Below are 18,172 nucleotides of genomic sequence, written 5' to 3' on the forward strand. Positions count from 1 at the left end.
TCATCAACAGTTTTGCGAATAGTTTAAATTCCTATTTCAATTCAAACCTCTCTTACTTAAAGATGAGTAAGCCTTCAGTAATGAACTGTGTCTCAGTTCTCCCCTCCCATTTTTGATCTAGTTATTTCTGGATATTATTTTCATCTTCTATAGTGAAGGTCAATGTAAAATACCTGTTCAATTTACCTTGCCATTTCATTCATTCCTTTATTAACTCCCCACACTACTTTTTAAAGGACCAATGCTCGCCATACCCGTGCACATTGTTTCTATGCAAATAATTACCTAATGCCCTCTTGAGTGCCTCAATTAAACCTGCCTCCACTGCACTTACAACCAGTGAATTCCAGACCTAAACCACTCATATGGTTACAATTTATGGATGAGATTTACAAGGAAGTATATCTGTTTGAAGCCAATGAAGCGTAGTCATAGCTTTAAAGAGGACACAAAACATATTGGGCAGTATCAATTTCTGACAGAGGGTAATAATTTGAAACACAACTGCCATGACTCCAATCACTCTTCTTGTATCTAAAGCCCAAACTATTTTCCCATAATGGACCAATCTCCAAAATGAATGGCTGAATTAGACATTTGCATGGGGAAGAAAGTGTGACACTGGATAATTTCCCGAATTCCCTATAGACTGGAAAAGGAATTGCCGAACGGCTGAGGTTTTCTTGGAGACATGACATATGGCATTGTTGAATTCTTTAATCACGCATTCCAATCCCCTGGGTGAGATTAACTTGGACCACAAAAATCCTAGTTTGAAAGCAACAGCCTGAAGGTTCACTACAGACATTTGGGTGCATGTTGGCAATATAATTTAGAGGCTTGGGTGCAGATGATGAGATTAAAGTTGGAGTTTGTGTAGGGTTACCATTCTTAGAAAATATATTTTGGTAGCCTTTGTTTCACTTCTTGCTATATTATCACTCAATTCTAAATCCCTTGTAACAAGAGATAGGATCAGAATGTCATGCTTTACTGAACAAAAGCCATTCTGTATTGCACCTCATGCTCACCTGATTCCTTTGCCAGTTCAAGCATAAACAGATTGAGTTTCCCATAACGCAAAACCTATGTTGTCATTTGTGTCATCAGTTAGCTTGCCCCAACTTATTAATTTATTCATAATGGCAGATTAATCAGTTCCACTAGAGGTGCGTTACTGGAGTTCACCATCTGGGACAAAGTAGTTAAACTTTTGGAAAAATATGGGCTGCTCAGTGACTCAACACGGATATTTGAAAGGTAGGTCATGTCACAACAATTTGGTTGAATTTTTTGAAGAGTTCACGAGAATGACGAACAAGGTAGTCCATATTGGATGTTGCCAATATGGACTATCAGAATGCATTTGATAAGATTCTATAGAGATTATGAGTACAAAATAAGTGCATCATGAAACTGGAGGTAGCTTATAATAGGCTGGCAGTTAGCTTGGGAGAACAAGACAAAATGTAGGAACTACGGGAGTGTACACAGATTGGCAGGAGGTGACAAATGGTTCTCATTCAGGAATATAGATTGGGGTAGCAATGTTTCACTATATAGATGACTTAAATGAAGGAAGAGAGAATTTTATATCCATGTTTTCAAAGAGGAATTAAGTTGTTTTGCTAGAAGCAGAAATTAGGAAGAGAGGTAATCAGTTTAAATGAGTTAGCAAAATCTTGATAAATGGAAAATGGGAAGTGCAAGTTCATAGACTTAGGTTGGACTGTTCAAGCAGCATGCCTTAATGACTACTGCCTGGTGACTCTGCCTGGTGAGTATGAAGTGCTTCGAAAGGCTAATCATGGCACGAATCAATTCCAGCCTCCTGGACTGCCTGGATCTTTTATAATTTGTCTATCGCTGCAACAGGTTCACAGCAGACACTATCTCCCTGGCCCTGCACTCAACCCTGGAACACCTAGATAATAAAAACACCAATGTCATGCTCCTCTTTACTGACGACAGCTCAGCCTTCAACACCATTATTCCTATGAAACTCATCTCCAAACTCTGTGGCCTGAACCTCAGCTTCTCCCTCTGCAACTCAATCCTGAACTTCCTAACTCACAGACTACAATCAGTAAGGACAGGCAACACCACCTCCTCCATCCTCAACACCAGTGCCCCACAAGGCTGTGTTCTCAGCCCCCTACTGTACTCCTTATACATCTATGACTGTGTGGCCAAATTCCCCTCCAACTTGATTTTCAAGTTTGCTGACAACACCACCGTAGTGAATCACATCTCAAACAGTAATAAGACAGAGTACAGGAATGAAGTAGAGAATCTGGTGAACTGGTGCAGCAACAATAATCTCTCCCTCAACATCAACAAAACAGATTATCATTAACTTCAGGAAGCAAAGAGGAGAACATGCTCCTATTTACATCAAATGTAAATGTTGGGGATGAAGTGGAAAGGGTCGAGAGCTTCAGGTTTTTAGGTGTCCAGATCACCAACAACCAGTCTTGATCCCCCTATGCCCACATTATAGTTAGGAAAGCCCACCAATGCCTCAACTTTCTCAGAGGACTAAGGAAATATAGCACGTCAGCTATGACTCTCACCAACTTTTACATATGCACCATAGAAAGCATTCTTTCTGATTGTATCACAGCTTGATATTGCTCCTTCTCTTCCCAAGACCACAAGAAACTACAAAAGGTCATGAATGTAGCTCAATCCATCACACAAACCAGCCTCCCATCTACTGACTCTATCTACACTTCCTACTGCCTCAGCAAAGTAGCCAGCATAATTAAGGACTCCAGGAACCCCCGATGTTCTCTCTTCCGCCTTCGGGGAAAAGATACAAAAGTCTGAGGTCATGTACCAACCAACTCCTTCCCTGCTGCCACCAGACTTTTGAATGGACCTACCTTGTGCTAAAAATTGATCTTTCTCCACACCCTAGCTATGACTGTAACTTTACATTCTGCGCTCTATAATTTCCTTGTCTATGAACAGTATGCTCTGTCTACATAGCTCGCAAGAAACCATAATTTTCACTCTATGCTAATACTTGTGACAATAAAAAAAATCAAATCAAAATCAGGTTATGGGAAAGGGAAATTTGAATATTTTGTGATCCGTGAGAGACATGAACTAAAAGCTAGTGCACGACATAAAAAGACATCTAAAAATATAGGGGATGCTGACCTTCATGTCAGAGGCACTGGTGTACAAAAGTGAGGAAATTATGGTTCAGTTTGTTTAATTTGGATTAGTAAAAGAGTTTGGAGGTGAAACAGTAGATCGCAACAACAGACAAGTTGAGGATGGTTTTATGAAAAGGGATTTGGAAGGACAGTTGTGGAATGAAGCTGGCAACGATGGTGATTTTGAAAGAAAATGGACTGTGCCCAAGGAGAGGGAACCACTGACAACATAAAAGCTAGTGTGGCAGCCAGGGAGGGAAGTTGTGAGGTCAGCAATCAATTAAGTGTGGGAAAATGTGACAAAATTGTAACAAAATCTGTTTGCAAACGCAAGATTTTTAAAGTTAGATTTAGATCTATAAGTAAAAATGGTGAATGTTCAATGACTGATACTTCCTTTTTCCGTTTTTCAAGCAAGTTTTTGGAGGGAAGAAAATAACCATTTGAATTTCAGTTACTTCAAGTATATCAAAACATTTAATTCCTTCAACTTTGCTGAAAGAACATCCTTTTAGTTAACTATGTTTCTATGCTTCTAAACCTACTGGAATTATTTTATTTTACATATGGAGAAAGGCAATATAACTCTCAGATATCTTGCTGCATTACAAATACACAGTTGCTTACCCGCAATGAGTTTATGCAATGCACATTTGTCTCCATTGACTGCAGCAGCATGAACCTGGGAGCCATTAGCATTGAGTATTGAGCCATTTGTCAGCCAGTTCTCTGTGCCATTCGTATTTTCGTCAAATCGCGGTAGGATTCCAGCCTGGGTAAAGAACGCGTTAGTCAATTAGTACTGAAATATTAGGTCACAAACAAAATACATTTTGCAAATAAGCTCTTAAATTCAAACTTAACAATATTGAGAACTTCCTGGGCTTCATGTGAAAAAAAATAAGAAAATTTAATGGGATTAAAATTAGCCTTAAATACTTGCTTACAACAGTGTGTAGGATGGGTAGGTAATCACCTTTGTTTTAACAAATGCAAAAGAAAACAAGCGAAGAAGCACTAAGGCCTATAGTGCAAGGCACTATGGCTCAAAGGAGCAGAAATGACAAGGCATCTGATTAACGATAGGATTCATGCTTGATGTCAATTTACATCCGTAGATTATAGAAAGAAGGAAAATCTCAAGAGAGGAAAGCAGTACCTCAATTTCAAGGCAATGGGAAAGGATAAGATGGAACATAATTAGATGTAATAAGTCACCTTGAGGATTTAGGGTGAAGAAAATATTTACAGAATGGCATATTTGCAGAAACTAGAAATAGAAGTTCAAAATAGAAGATAATGTAAAATAGAGTTAATATGTAGTGGAAGAGGTTGGAATCTGGAGATGAGAGAATGATCACACTTCAAATGACATTTTTTTCTTCCGTTGCTAGGAATGAACAGGTGTTTGTCTCGAAGTATTGAAACATAGAAACTAGGACGAGTAGGCTATTCAGCCCTCCGAGCCTAGTCCACCATTCAATATCATCATGGCTGATCATCCACGTCAATGCCACATTCCTATTTTCTCCCCATACTCCTGCTATTAAAATCTAACAAATTATTTATCTCTTCCTTGAATACATTCAATGACTAGTTCTCCACAGGTTTCTGTGGTAGAAAGTTCCACAGGTTCACTACTCTGACTGAAGAAATGCTTCCTCATCTCAGTCCTAAACGGCGTCCCCTGTATCCTAAGAATGTGCTTCCTATTTCTAGATTCCTCAACCAGGGAAGACATCCTTCCTGCATCTGGTCACTCCAGCCCTTTTAGAATTTTAAATGTTCCGATCAGATTTCCTCTCATCCTTCTAAACTCCAGTGAAAGGCAGTCCTACCAACCACGGTACCAAACTAGTGAGTCTCCACTACACTCTCTCATTGGCATCCTTTCTTAGGCAGGGAGACCAAAACTGCATGCAATTTGCAAGGCGTGGTTGTACCATGGTCCTGTATAACTGCAGTAAGACATTCCTACTACTTAATGCAAAGCCTCTTGCAATGAAGATTACCATACCACGTGGCTTCCTAATTGCTTGCTGTACCTACCTCTCCACTTCCATTGACTGATATACAAGAACACCCAAATCCCTTTGTACATTCACACTTCCCAGTATATTACCACTTAAATAACACAGTTTTTCAACACGAAGGTGTATAGCCTCACATTTAGCCACATTGTACTGCATCTACAACATATTTGCCCATTCACTCAACTTGTCTAAATCACCTGAGACTCTCTTGCATCCTCCTCATAGCTCACAATTCTGCCCAGTTTTGTGTCATCAGCAAACTTGAAACTGTTATATCGGATTCCTTCATCCGGATCATTCACATATAGTGTGAATGGCTGGAGCCCAAGCCGTTACCCCTACCACTCAGAAAAAGACACATTAATTCCCACTCTGTTTCTCATCTGTCAAGCAATTCTTGATCCATGCCAATACATTACCCCCAATATCACGTGCTTTAATCTTGCCGACTAATCTCTCATGAGGGACCTTATCAAAAGCCTTCTGAAACTCCAGCAGATATGTTAAGCATGATTTTCCTTTTATAAGCTGATGCTGATTTTGTCCAATCCCATTAGTGATTTCCAAATGTTATGTCATCATGTCTTTTACAACAGACTCCAGCATCCTTGCAATTTTACTCACTCTATTTCCCCTCTCTTGATCAAATTTTTGTCCTCTTCTGCTGAATTCTAAAATGCTCTCAATCCTCAAGCTTGCTGCTTTTACTGGCAATTTTCTGTCTCCGCTTTAAATTTAATATTATAACTAATTTCTTTTGTAAGCAAGGTTTGAACCACATTTCCTCTTTTGTTTTGTGCCAAATTAGTAATGAATAATTGTTAGGATTCATGTACACATTCTTGTCAACCACCATCAACCCCCTGGGTAAGATTCCCCAATCTATCCTTACCAATTTGCACCTCATACCCTCATTGTTCATTGTATTTAGATTCAGGACCCTAGTTTTGGATTTGACTACTTCATCTTAAAGAAGGATTTTATCACATTATGATCGCTGTTCCCCAAGGGACTCCGCAAAACAAGATTATTAATGAATCCTTTAATTGAATATTATTCATTCATAATAGCTTGCCCTCTGGTTGTTTCCTCAACGTATTGGTCTAAAAAAGCATTACGTACATATTCCAGGGACTCCTCCACTATACCATTGCTATTTTGGTTTGTTCAACCTATGTGTAAATGAAAGTTACCCATAATTACAGTCATGCCCTTATTGCAGACAGCGCTGGTTTCTTGTTTAATACCTTCCCTAATGTTTCAATACTGTTTAGTAGCCTCTAGACCACCCTCAACAATATTTTCTGCCCCTTGGTGTTTAGCACCATCCACACAGATTCCGTATCGTGATTTTCCAAGCCAATATTCTTCCTCAACTGCAGCGGTTTCCTTCTATACCAACAATTCTACCCCAACTCTTTTCCTTTTTTTTTTAAGATCAGTCCTTCCTTAGTAATGAAGATCTCTGGATATTCAGTTTTCATCCTTGGTAACCCTACAGCCATATTTCTGTAATTGCAACTATGATATAATCTCTAATATCAATTTGAGCTGTTAATTCATCTACTGTGAATGCTCCGCACATTAAGACTTGTTTTTCAGTTAACCTCATTAGTCATCTTGGTTTTAAGCTGCATTATGCCCCATTTGCTTTTCGCCCCTTTTTCTGCCTTCCACTAAATTTACTGGAGTTCTATGAGGATGTGTCTAGGGCGGTGGATAGAGGACAGCCGGTGGATGTGGTCTTTCTGGATTTTCAGAAGGCGTTTGACAAGGTACCTCACAAGAGGTTATTGCAGAAGGTCAGGGGACATGGAGTTGGGGGTAGGGTGTTAGCGTGGATAGAGGATTGGTTGTCAAATAGGAGGCAGAGAGTGGGGGTCAATGGGTGCTATTCGGACTGGCGGATGGTGACTAGTGGGGTGCCCCAGGGGTCGGTGCTGGGGCCTCAGCTATTTACCATTTATATAGATGATCTGGAGGAGGGAACCGAGTGTAGGGTGTTGAAATTTGCTGATGACACCAAGATTGGGGGAACGGCAAATTGTGCGGAGGGTGTGGAGAGTCTACAGAAGGATCTAGATAGGCTGGGCGAATGGGCCAGGAAATGGCAAATGGAATTTAATGTTGGCAAGTGAAAGGTGGTCCACTTTGGTAGGAATAATGGTAGGAAGGATTATTACTTACGTGGAGAAAAACTGCAGCAGGCGATGGTGCAGAGGGACCTCGGGGTCCTTGTGCATGAGTCGCAAAAACCCAGCTTGCAGGTGCAGCAGGTGGTCAGGAAGGCGAATGGGATGTTGGCCTTCATAGTGAGAGGGATTGAATATAAAAGTAGGGAGGTCTTGCTGCGGCTGTATAGGGCATTGGTGAGGCCGCAGCTGGAGTACTGTGTGCAGTTTTGGGCGCCGTACTTACGCAAGGATATTTTGGCTTTGGAGGGAGTGCAGAGGAGGTTTACTAGGCTGATGCCGGAGTTGAGGGGGTTGAGCTATGAGGAGAGGCTGAATAAACTAGGCTTGTACTCGTTAGAGTTTAGAAGAATGAGGGGAGATCTCATTGAGACGTATAAGATGATGAATGGGATGGATAGGATAGAGGTGGAGAGACTCTTCCCGCTCAAAGGATAGTAGGACTAGGGGGGCACAGCCTCAAGATAAAGGGGGGGCGGTTTAGAACGGAGTTGAGGAGGAACTTCTTCACTCAAAGGGTGGTGAATCTCTGGAATTCTCTGCCCGTTGAAGTGGTGGAGGCTACCTCGCTAAATATTTTTAAGACGCGGGTTGATGGGTTTTTGATAAGAGAGGGGATTAAGGGTTATGGGGAGAGGGCGGGAATGTGGAACTGAGCCACGACAGATCAGCCATGATCTTATTGAATGGCGGGGCAGGCTCGAAGGGCTAGATGGCCTACTCCTTCTTCTATTTCTTATGTTCTTCTGTTCTTATGTTATGCTTCTTACATTTCTACCTTATACTTCTATCCTTGTTTTTCCCTCCTCTGTCTCCCTGCTCAGATTCCAATGCCCCATCACACTAGGCTAAACCTTCCCCGACAGCACTAGCATTGTACAGCTACTGAATGGGCAGTTATTAAGAAAAAGGAATGTGTTTGACAAAAAAAACAAATTTTTTGTGTCAGTTTTAAAAATGAAAATGTTGGAGTCCATTCAGATGGTCGCTAAAAAGTCAATAGAGCAAAGTCTAAGAATCAAGTCAATGCAAACAAGGTGATACCTTCTGGCTAGGCCTCCAGACATGTCAAAAGACTATTTCTGAAACTCTGAGTGAACTAAGATTTTCACCGTCCCCCCGCAAGGGGCTCCACAGAATTGTTGATTTTGGAAGTGATAAGGTATATTTGAGATTTTAGTAGTTGATGTGCTGAGATAGTACAGATAGACAATGTCACAGAAGTACAAATAAATGATCTCTGTGATAGAGAGCATAACGTGACAGAAGCTCATCTTGGAGTCAATTAATATAGACACCAAGATTACAAATAGCCCCAGTCAACCTGTGACAATAGCTGAAAAGGAAATAGGAGTTGATACCTATGATCCTTCCCAATGTTTAAATGGAAAGATAACTTTCCATTAATAATGGCAGCCAGGCAAAACAAAGATTTGCATAACTCCGAATGAAACCTCAGGGTGTTCTGAAGTGCTTCACAGGCAATAAAATGTTTTTATTGTAATTTAAGAAATGTGGCAGCCAATTTGAGCAAAGTAAGCTCTCACAAACTTCAATGAAAGGATTACCACATAATTTGTTTTCATAATCTTGGGTGGGGACATAAATATTGGCTAGGACACTGAGGTTCCTCCTTGAAATGATACAGTGGAATCTTTTCTGACCATCCAAGTGGGAAGACTAGCCCTTGGTTTTATGTCATCCAAAAGATATCACCTCTAACAGCACAGCTATTCATGAGTGCTGCACAGGAATGTTAATCTATATTTTGGGCTCAAGGCTCTGAAGTGGGACTTGAATCCACAACCTTCTGATCCAGAAGTGGGGCAACTACAACCAAGCCACAACTTTCAACTTTTAGCCGTCATAACTTGAAGTCCAACAACATGAAGGCAATGAAAGGTGTTTAAAGAAGTGAATACATATTATTGGCTAGTTCTTCCAGCATAAAAGCCTACCTCTAATTATTCTGTACTCATACTGTGCCACATATGTTGTTTCCAGACCAAAGTTTTCAAACAAAGCTTGACTGTTGATCTCTAATTGTGTCTAACTAATCCATTATCAAAAGAAATTGGAACAGGAGTTAGTTACTAATACAAAATGAAAACTGAAAAGTTGATTAGTTTCCCCAATTTGGTGTCTAGATTAATAAATGCCATCGAAACCAAGAATAGATGCGACTTAGTTCAGTAAATATTGTAACAATACAACTAAATTCCAAAATGTACAAAGAAAAATTCTTTTTTCACAAGTGCAGTACTGAAAATGGGTTTTTGTAGTTCATTTACTTGCTAATTACTGCGCAATCATTGGGAAATTCATAGAGTTTCTCTTTGGTTTCTTTGAGCACAATGGAATATATGAAAAGGCATTTATTGTGGAAATTCACATTTTTTGGTGGTGTTTGAACTTTGGCAATATCTAAGCTACCCTAACAAACGTCATAGATCCACCACATCATTACCACAGCATTCACTTTTCAGCACACTTGCGTGACAGGATCTCCTCAATTACTTAGCCAGCCCTCCCACAGTCTTGAACCTTAACAACTGCTCTGGAATGCATCAAGGCTCCACACAAAAGATTAGAAGCACTTCTGTGCCAAAAGTTTTAAGCATTAACCCAAGCGTTTTTATAACTGTCATATACATTAAGTTGTCAAGCCGCATGGCAGATTTTTTTTAAGAAAGGTTTGTAAAACTTTCCTGCCTTTCCAAACTTTTATCTCAAAATGAAGCCAAATTAGAAAATCTGAGATATAAAAATATAAAATTATGAAAACAGTTGAGTCTGTGTACTACCTACAATGTGAACTATACAGAAACTCAACACAATTAAGAATAGTATCAAAGTCACTTCAGCTTCGTCCCCACCATCTGCCAACTGCTTCTGTATTCTGAACAAACACTTTAAAAGGCAACTTGCTCATTTAACTTTATCCCAAAAATGATGCTTCACAATAAACTGATTTGTGGGTTTGCAAAACTGAACAACTGTTTTGGCTATTCAGCTTTTAAAGAACTAGTGGTAATGTAAATGGTTAGCATTTTGTACTCCATTAACATCCTTCATCTCCCCCACAAATTAACAGCAAGGTTAAAACACCACTGACAAAAAACAAAACACCCTCGCATTGATAGATAATTAAGCTTTTAATTTGTTGATGTTTCTTTCATGCATCTTGCAGCAAACGGCAGTCATACCTGATCCCCATTCACAATGATTATTCGGTGTCACACTTCCGTGCTGATATTTTTAATCAGCCATTAGAGTAACACTGATTGAATCACAAAGCTACTATAACCATTTAAAAAAAGGTTACGTTCAGATTTCATCACTAATTTATCACACTGTCCCATCCATAGCTGAGAGAATATGTAAGTGAACTGGTTCATAGCTCATGAAACACTAGTTTGCAAGTAGCTACAATGGGCAAAGACTATTACAAAAGTAAAATACTATTGATGTTGAAGATCTGAAAAAAAAAGCAACATGCTGGAAATGCTTAGCAGGCCAGGTCAGTTTAGATTTATAATAGGCAAATGCTAACTCTGATACTTGCTCCCTTCTCATGCAAAAGCTTTGTGCTTCCTACTATCAAAGTAGTCAAAATCATGCAAGTCTATCATTTTATTTATTTTAACAATTACATCACTTGTTTTTCAAAATTCCACCACCACTATACTCATCTTTATCCACAAATATTTTCCCCATTCTGCTCCTGAAAGTGCTTTTGATGATGGCCAGGCCTTGTGCAATGTGGTGTGTCATAAACATGTATAGGCAAGCATCAAATCAATCATTCAGTTTGATTGTGTAACCCATATCCTTTTCTGCATGGCTACTGTGCACACATCTTGGCTGGTTCCCCAAAATCAAGTTTGTTCTCATTTTTCTGGTTTAATGCCCTCTATGCTGCTGTAACCAGTGTTATCGGCAACTTCCCAGTCTTGTCTTACACTGACGCACATACCACTACGTCTTCACTGACGTCTTCGCTCATTGCTACCTCAGGTTCAGAGGTCATCTCGGATATGCCAACATTTCCTTTTACTCTGCTCTTGGCATCATCTAGCATACACATTGCAACTCTAACATTTCCTGGAACGGTAATCCATACTCCCTCATTACTCAACTTTACACAACACTTATTAACCCTCCCATTCTAGGAAAAAACCTTTCCAATCTATTTCTTTTCCCATTGTGCTTGTTCCTACACTGATCTCCAGATTCTCACTCTGTTTTAAGTCCTCCTTCCTTACAAGTAAGATTCCCATAGCCACAATTTAATCAGAGCTGAATCAATTGATATCCTGGGGGAATATCAAAATGTAGCTTGTAGGTAGTGAGGAGAGGAAATTTACCTCAATTCCCCAGTGGCAGGCAGCCTCCATGGCCAAGGCAGTGTCCTTCGTTGTTATCAATAACACACTGGTGGATATGGACACTCGGAGCTGCAGAACGCAAGCAAACTTTAGTCTCTACTTGCAAGGGCCAATGGAAGAACTGGAATATGATTCAAGGGCATGGTGTACTGTAGTAGGAAAGCATCCAGATTAATAACATGGGAGAAGCAACGTATGAATCCTGGGGTTAAAAAAAGAAATGGAGTGGGGAAAAAGAATTTGCTGGGAAAGGAAAGGCTTCGAAAAAGTTATAGACTGGAATTCCAATAGATTAACAGAGACTACATAGTCACCATAGACCCAGATGACCAGAGGCTGACTGGTGGTGATTTAATCGGAGGATCACCAACTTTCAAGTGAGGGGCAAGGTTGAGAAGGCAGGAATTCATGAATAACCTCAGCCAGTGTAGGAATTGAACCTGTGCCTTGGGGGTTGCTCTGCACCTCAAACTAGCTGTATAGCCAACTGAGCTAAACTGACCCTGAGAATTTATAGATCAGTTCCTCAGAACAGAGTAGCGAAGGTTTGGAAGTGGTGCATAAAGTGGCAAGAGGCAACAAGGATATGGTGTGGCATAGAACAGGAATATGGCAAAACAGGTCAGGGCCTAAACAGGCATAGCCCAAAGGAGAAAGGAATAAGACAGCAGTGGGGACACCCGTTTGCCCTCTGAAGCCAGGATTGAAGATCAGGGTCAGAATTGCAATTTCTTCGCTCCCCCTCCATACAGGTTTCCAGTTCTGCCTCAGCACTGAGTAGGTTCTGATCAAATTTACAAATGATAAATGATAACGTGGCTGTAGCAAGTTACGAATGCCTCCTCATATCTTGCATTGCCGACAGCTTTTGAAAAACTTGACTACACCATCCTCCTCCAAAGATTCTCTTCCATTGTCCAGCTGGAAAAGACTGCTGCTATTCTCACTTATCCATCATAGCCTGATTTGTCACACTGCTTGTCCAATATCCATTTGTGAATGGAGAGAAATTTACTTCAATTAATTTCTGGGAAGGTCAACTCCTACCAAAAATATCATTTCTTAGCTGCTTATTTCAGCACTATCCTTGGTCACTGTTTGAGGCTAAATCCTGGTGACTTGCCTGACATTGAGCCAAGTTTTAGACTCCATATTCTCTCTATTAACATGACTGCCTACTTGTACTGCTGTAACATTCCCTGTCCCCACCCTGCCTAAGCTATTCTGCTGCTGAAGTCTTCAATCATGCATTTGTTATCTCAAAATTTGACTATTTTAATGGTTTCTATGTCAACCTCCGACTTGTACCTTTCATAAACTTGAGTTCAACGACAAAACAAACCTCTTGGTGTCTGCAATTAAACTCACACCAATTCCTATTTTTGTCTCAGCCATGTTTATCAATCTATAATAACTTGCTGTCCAGAAACATCTCAATTTTAAAACACTTCCCAAATCTTTCAATGCACAGCCCTCCAATTCTGGTTCTTGCACATTCATCACTGGCGGGCAGCCATGCCTTCAGTAGATTAGACCCAGGATTCTGGAATTCTCTCTCTAACCCTCTTTAAGATGCTTCTTAACTTACCAAATTGACCAAACTTTTTAATCACCTGTCCTAACATCTCTTTATCTGGCTTTGTGTCAAATCTTGTATAATATCAATCATCTTAAGTACTTTGGGACCTTTTTCAATATTAAAGGCAGAATATTGTTGACAAGAAGATTAGTTACAAATTAGACTCAAGTACAATATAAATAAAACATGTAATGTGTGTGGAGCCACTGATTGAAACGAAGACTTCAAATTTCAAACGTCACTGTCTTGCCGAGAAAGCTGCTTGCTCCAGTTTATAACATATCCTTGACCTGGTAAGTGAACAGCTGAAGGAGCCAAATTGTTAGTGCAGGTTGGAAAATGATGGTAAAAGAAGTAGCATCAGAATGCAATCAGATAAAATGTTTCTGTTTGCTCTTGTAATTAAATAAAATGCACAACTCTAACAATATACAGAAAAATCCTCATCAGGATAGGCTTCAATTGTTTTTAAACTTTAAACAAAGACTGTAGCGTGCAATAAATATTGTCACCGTTAAACGTCCATAGCATAAAGCAGCAAAATTGTTGTTACATTATGGCCACTAGATGGCGCTGGTGTGCTAATTTTCTTTTACAATTTACTTCAACAATGCATTCATAAAAAGTTGTATTCTTAAATAGTATATAAAAAATTGACACCGAGCAGGAGGATACAACACCTACTTATGACAATAAACTTGCATTATGACGATTTATAATGAATATACCATTGCTGCTCCACGACAATTCACAAACTCTCAATCAAAATTCTTTTTCAGTCATAGACAAATTAACTTTCATGCTGCTACCCCAAAGTTGAGCAGCTTTCAAACAAACACCCAGCTTCCTTTTGCTTTCCTAAACTCGACCAATGCCTCCTCTAAATTAAACGTACAAATGTAGAACACAAGGGATGTAAGGGTCCAGATTTTCATGTCTCAGTTCATGTCAGAACAGAGGGGCGGGCTTTAAAAAAAGTTGATTGAATCCAGGACTGGAAGTCTCATCCAGCTTTCTGGTTCTGTGTATTTTCATGGGAAAGGGAGTGGAGCATGTTTCACATGCGAGTTCAGTGAGAAGCCAGAGTAGCCAGTGGCTGCAGTGGAGAAGGTTTTCAGATCCCATTAAAAAGAAATTTTGGAGGAACATCCTTCGCAAGGTGCTGCAAATGCTTCTGGAAGATGGGCAGAGGGTGGGGAAACTTTAGTCAAAATAGCTGTTATGGGTTTGTTAAAGTCATCAGGACATCAAAGTTTAAAGTGCTGGCCTTACATCCAGAAGGGTTAAGGGAGGGAAGGAAGGAATAGTGCTGGATCAAGTCAGATGCTTCAACAATCCCTGGCAGCAAAGTGAACACCAGGCAGTCCTGACTGGCTATCACAGAAATTGCATTGCTCTAATGGAGGCTTCCAGTTATAAAAATGGGTGTAGGTGTGTCTCACACATCCAGGTCATTGAGGCAGGACAGTGGTAGGTGCCTGTCACAAGAGCAAGGGTCTCCAAGCTTCAAGCAGTAGAGCCTCAAGAGGCAATAGCAAAAATGACTTGCCATTACCCCAAGCAGTGTATGGTGTTAAACGTGTTAGAGTACCAGTGGAGGAGGATGCCAAGATTGTCCAGACAAATGATTACAGAGATCTGTGCTATTGTTCAGGGTGAACAGCCACATCAAACCAACAGCCAACAGGTGGTGCCCATAGCAATCAAGATCACGGTGGTCCTAAATTTCTTTGCATTCGGTTTATTCCAGGGCTCTGCTGTGCGGCATTTCTGAAGCAGCAGCACACACCTGCAAAATCACTGTTATGGATGCCTTGTTTGTGTGGGCGGCAGAGTTCATCACCTTTCCTATCAATGTGGGCTCACAGGTGCAGGGGAAATGAGCTTCATCACAATTTCTTCCAAGTGGAAGATTCTCCAATTGCACATGAGGCCATCAGGACATTCACAGTCAGGCCTGAGTCACTCATAAATCAGAAATATTACGTATTGTAAACCAATGCATCGGTTTAAATGAGTCACATGACATATAGTGATATCACCAGAGACATTCGTGGGTATTTCCTTCTCTTACATCTTGAGCTGGAAACAAGCAACACCAATCTAATAAAGCTTGACTGACTGGTTAAGTAATCCACTGTGGCAACCTTTTCATCCTTTTATCTTGCTATACAAGTGAGCTGCCTACATTAGTATATAACAGTAAAAGATAAAATTGGCGATGAGGTGTGTTCGCCAGCAAGATCGTCAACAAAGGCCAGTGTTAGACACAACCAGTGATGAGAAGCATTTTCTGACAAAAACAAAAAACCCAACAAATTTAAAGAAACAACAAAAGAAAGAATACAAACTGAAAAGCGAGAGAAAAGGAATAAGAGAGGAAGTTAAAGTATTACGGCCCAAGAACAGGGAACTACAATGGTGGGACAAAGGCGGTGCCATACAATTATTTGATGAAAACATGGAAAAATGGAAAGCTTATGAAGAGAGATTTCAATACTGTCTTGCAGCAAATATGATACCAGATCAAGTTAAAGTAATTACTTTCTTTAGCACAGCAGGTCACAAAACCATTACACTACTACAAAGTCTTGCCCATCCTGAGAAGCCTGGTGGAAAAACCTATGAGGAACTAACCAAGATTCTCAAAAGTCATTTCTCACTTAAGCCACTAATAACTGCTGAAAGATTCAGATTCCTTCTATGGAACCAGGAAGAATGTGAATATAGAATCCCAATTCTTAGCAACTGTAAGAAAGCTAGTGAAGAACTGCGAATTTAACCCCAACCCTCGAGGATACTCTGTCATAGGTCATATATTTACCCTGTCAATCCAAAACATCACTTACAATAAATGACTATTTAGCACCACAACAACCTATTTGGTATTTGCTGTGGGGAGGTGTTCTGTAAATGCACACATTCCTCCACAGTGCTCTCCGTGTTGCCTCAGAGGAGATGAGGGCAGGCTGTTCACCTGTGTGACTGCAAGAAACATGATGGTTGGCCTCAACGTGTGGGGATGAATTCGGTTCCATCTGCAGCTGCATTCTTTGCATCTCGGCAGTGGCAGCCTAGCCATTGGAACCCATACCACAGATGCTGACTGTGTCATGGGCAGGGGAAGCGGTGGAAGATGAGGGCACTAAAAGCCGTTTGGGATCCTATCCATCTCCTCAATCGTGGGTAGCCTTTCAGGCAGCCTGGAGAGAGTCAGTTGCTGGATTGTAGCTGCCGAACCCTGCCAAATTCTGGGAAAGGATATCCCGAGGCATGGTACATTGGGGAGACCATGCAGACGCCACAACAACAGATGAATGAACACTGCTCAACAATCACCAGGCAATGTTTCCTGCTGTGAAACATTTCAGCAGTCATGGGCATTTAGCCTCTGATCTTCGGCTAAGCGTTCTCCAAGGCGGCCTTCATTACACACAACACAGAATCACTGGAGCAGATATTGATAGCAAAGTTCCGCACACATGAGGACGGCCTCAACCAAGATCTTGGGTTAACGTCACACTATCTCTAACCCCCATGACTTGCCTGGGTTTCCAAAACAGAATTCACAGAACCCTACAGTGCAGAAAGAGGCCCTTCAGCCCATCGAGTCTGCACCAAACATAATCCCACCCAGGCCCTACCTCCACATCCCTATGTATTATACTCATTAATCCCTCTAACCTACGCATCCCTAGACACTAAGGGACAATTTCTTAGCATGGCCAATCATCCTAACCCGCACATTTTTGGACGTTGGGAGGAAACCCACGCAGACACAAGGAGAAAGTGCAAACTCCACACAGACAGTGACCTGAGCCAGGAATCAAACCCAGGACCCTGGAGCTGTGAAGCAGCAGTGCTAGCCACTGTGCTACCGTGCCGCCCACTAATCTCACTAATTGTCCTAGCTGGAGACAATACACATCTCTTTAACCTGTGCTTAGCCTTCTCTCCACTCACATTGTCTGTGCCTTTGAGACTTGATTACCTGTAAAAACTCACATTCCAACCATTATTTTGTAAGTTAAGTTGGTATCTTCATATGCCCTGTTTGGTGAACACAACTCCCACTCACCTGATGAAGGAGCAGTGCTCCGAAATCTTGTTGCTGATCCAACAAATCTGTTGGACTTAAACATGGTTTGTGAGACTTCTTACCAATGATTAGAGCCAGATTCTTCAGAAGTGAAATTAGGAAACATGCAAAGTATGGTAGAGGTTTGGAACTCTCTTTCGCAAATGGCAACTGATGCTAGATCCATTGTTTATTTTTAAACTGAGATAAAGAGAATTTTGTTAGCCAAAGGTATGTAGGGATACAGGGCAAAAGTGAGTATATCGATTAGGCCGCATGAACTCTCCAAATGGTAAAATAAATTTGGCTGGGTAAATGGCCAACTTCTGTTCCTATAAGATTCAGGATGTTGTCTTCAATTATGTGGATGGCAAACCAGCATAACATTATCTGAGAAATTAAATGCTTACAAGCAAAAATTTGCCCATGACTCATCAAAAAAGCTTACATTCGTGTATATTTTGTGAAAATTAGCCCAAAAGAATTGAATCACGTCAGGCAGATATTTCTATAGCAAGTACAGATAAAGTCCTAAATAGTCATCCATGCTATTGCATGTTATATTGAGGACTTTGAGTGTTTTATTGAGAATAGCCCTTCAAATCAGTTTTTTCAAAAAGAGAACCAAGTATCTATAAAAGTCTTCACTCTAGTACATAGAATATGTAAAACACATCTTTTGGATTACAACTGCATAAATTCCTGTCTACAGAAATATGTTGAGGAGGGGCAAAAGAA

At 40.5% G+C, this 18,172-nt stretch overlaps 1 protein-coding gene across 4 annotated transcripts in view; it reads right to left on the reverse strand.

Moving 5' to 3' along the window:
- invs (inversin) overlaps positions 1 to 18,172 on the reverse strand; it is a 292,265-nt gene that overhangs the window by 216,008 nt on the left and 58,085 nt on the right. For all 4 annotated transcript variants that reach the window (XM_080208441.1, XM_080208415.1, XM_080208432.1 and 1 more), the window contains exon 3: positions 3,792 to 3,936. In XM_080208441.1, the coding sequence (XP_080064567.1) occupies positions 3,792 to 3,936 (145 nt within the window). The remainder of the gene's footprint in view (positions 1 to 3,791; positions 3,937 to 18,172) is intronic.

Source organism: Carcharhinus amblyrhynchos, chromosome 2 (assembly GCF_965287045.1).
Source record: "Carcharhinus amblyrhynchos chromosome 2, sCarAmb.v2.hapA, whole genome shotgun sequence".
In the NCBI taxonomy this organism is placed as follows: Eukaryota; Metazoa; Chordata; class Chondrichthyes; order Carcharhiniformes; family Carcharhinidae; genus Carcharhinus; species Carcharhinus amblyrhynchos.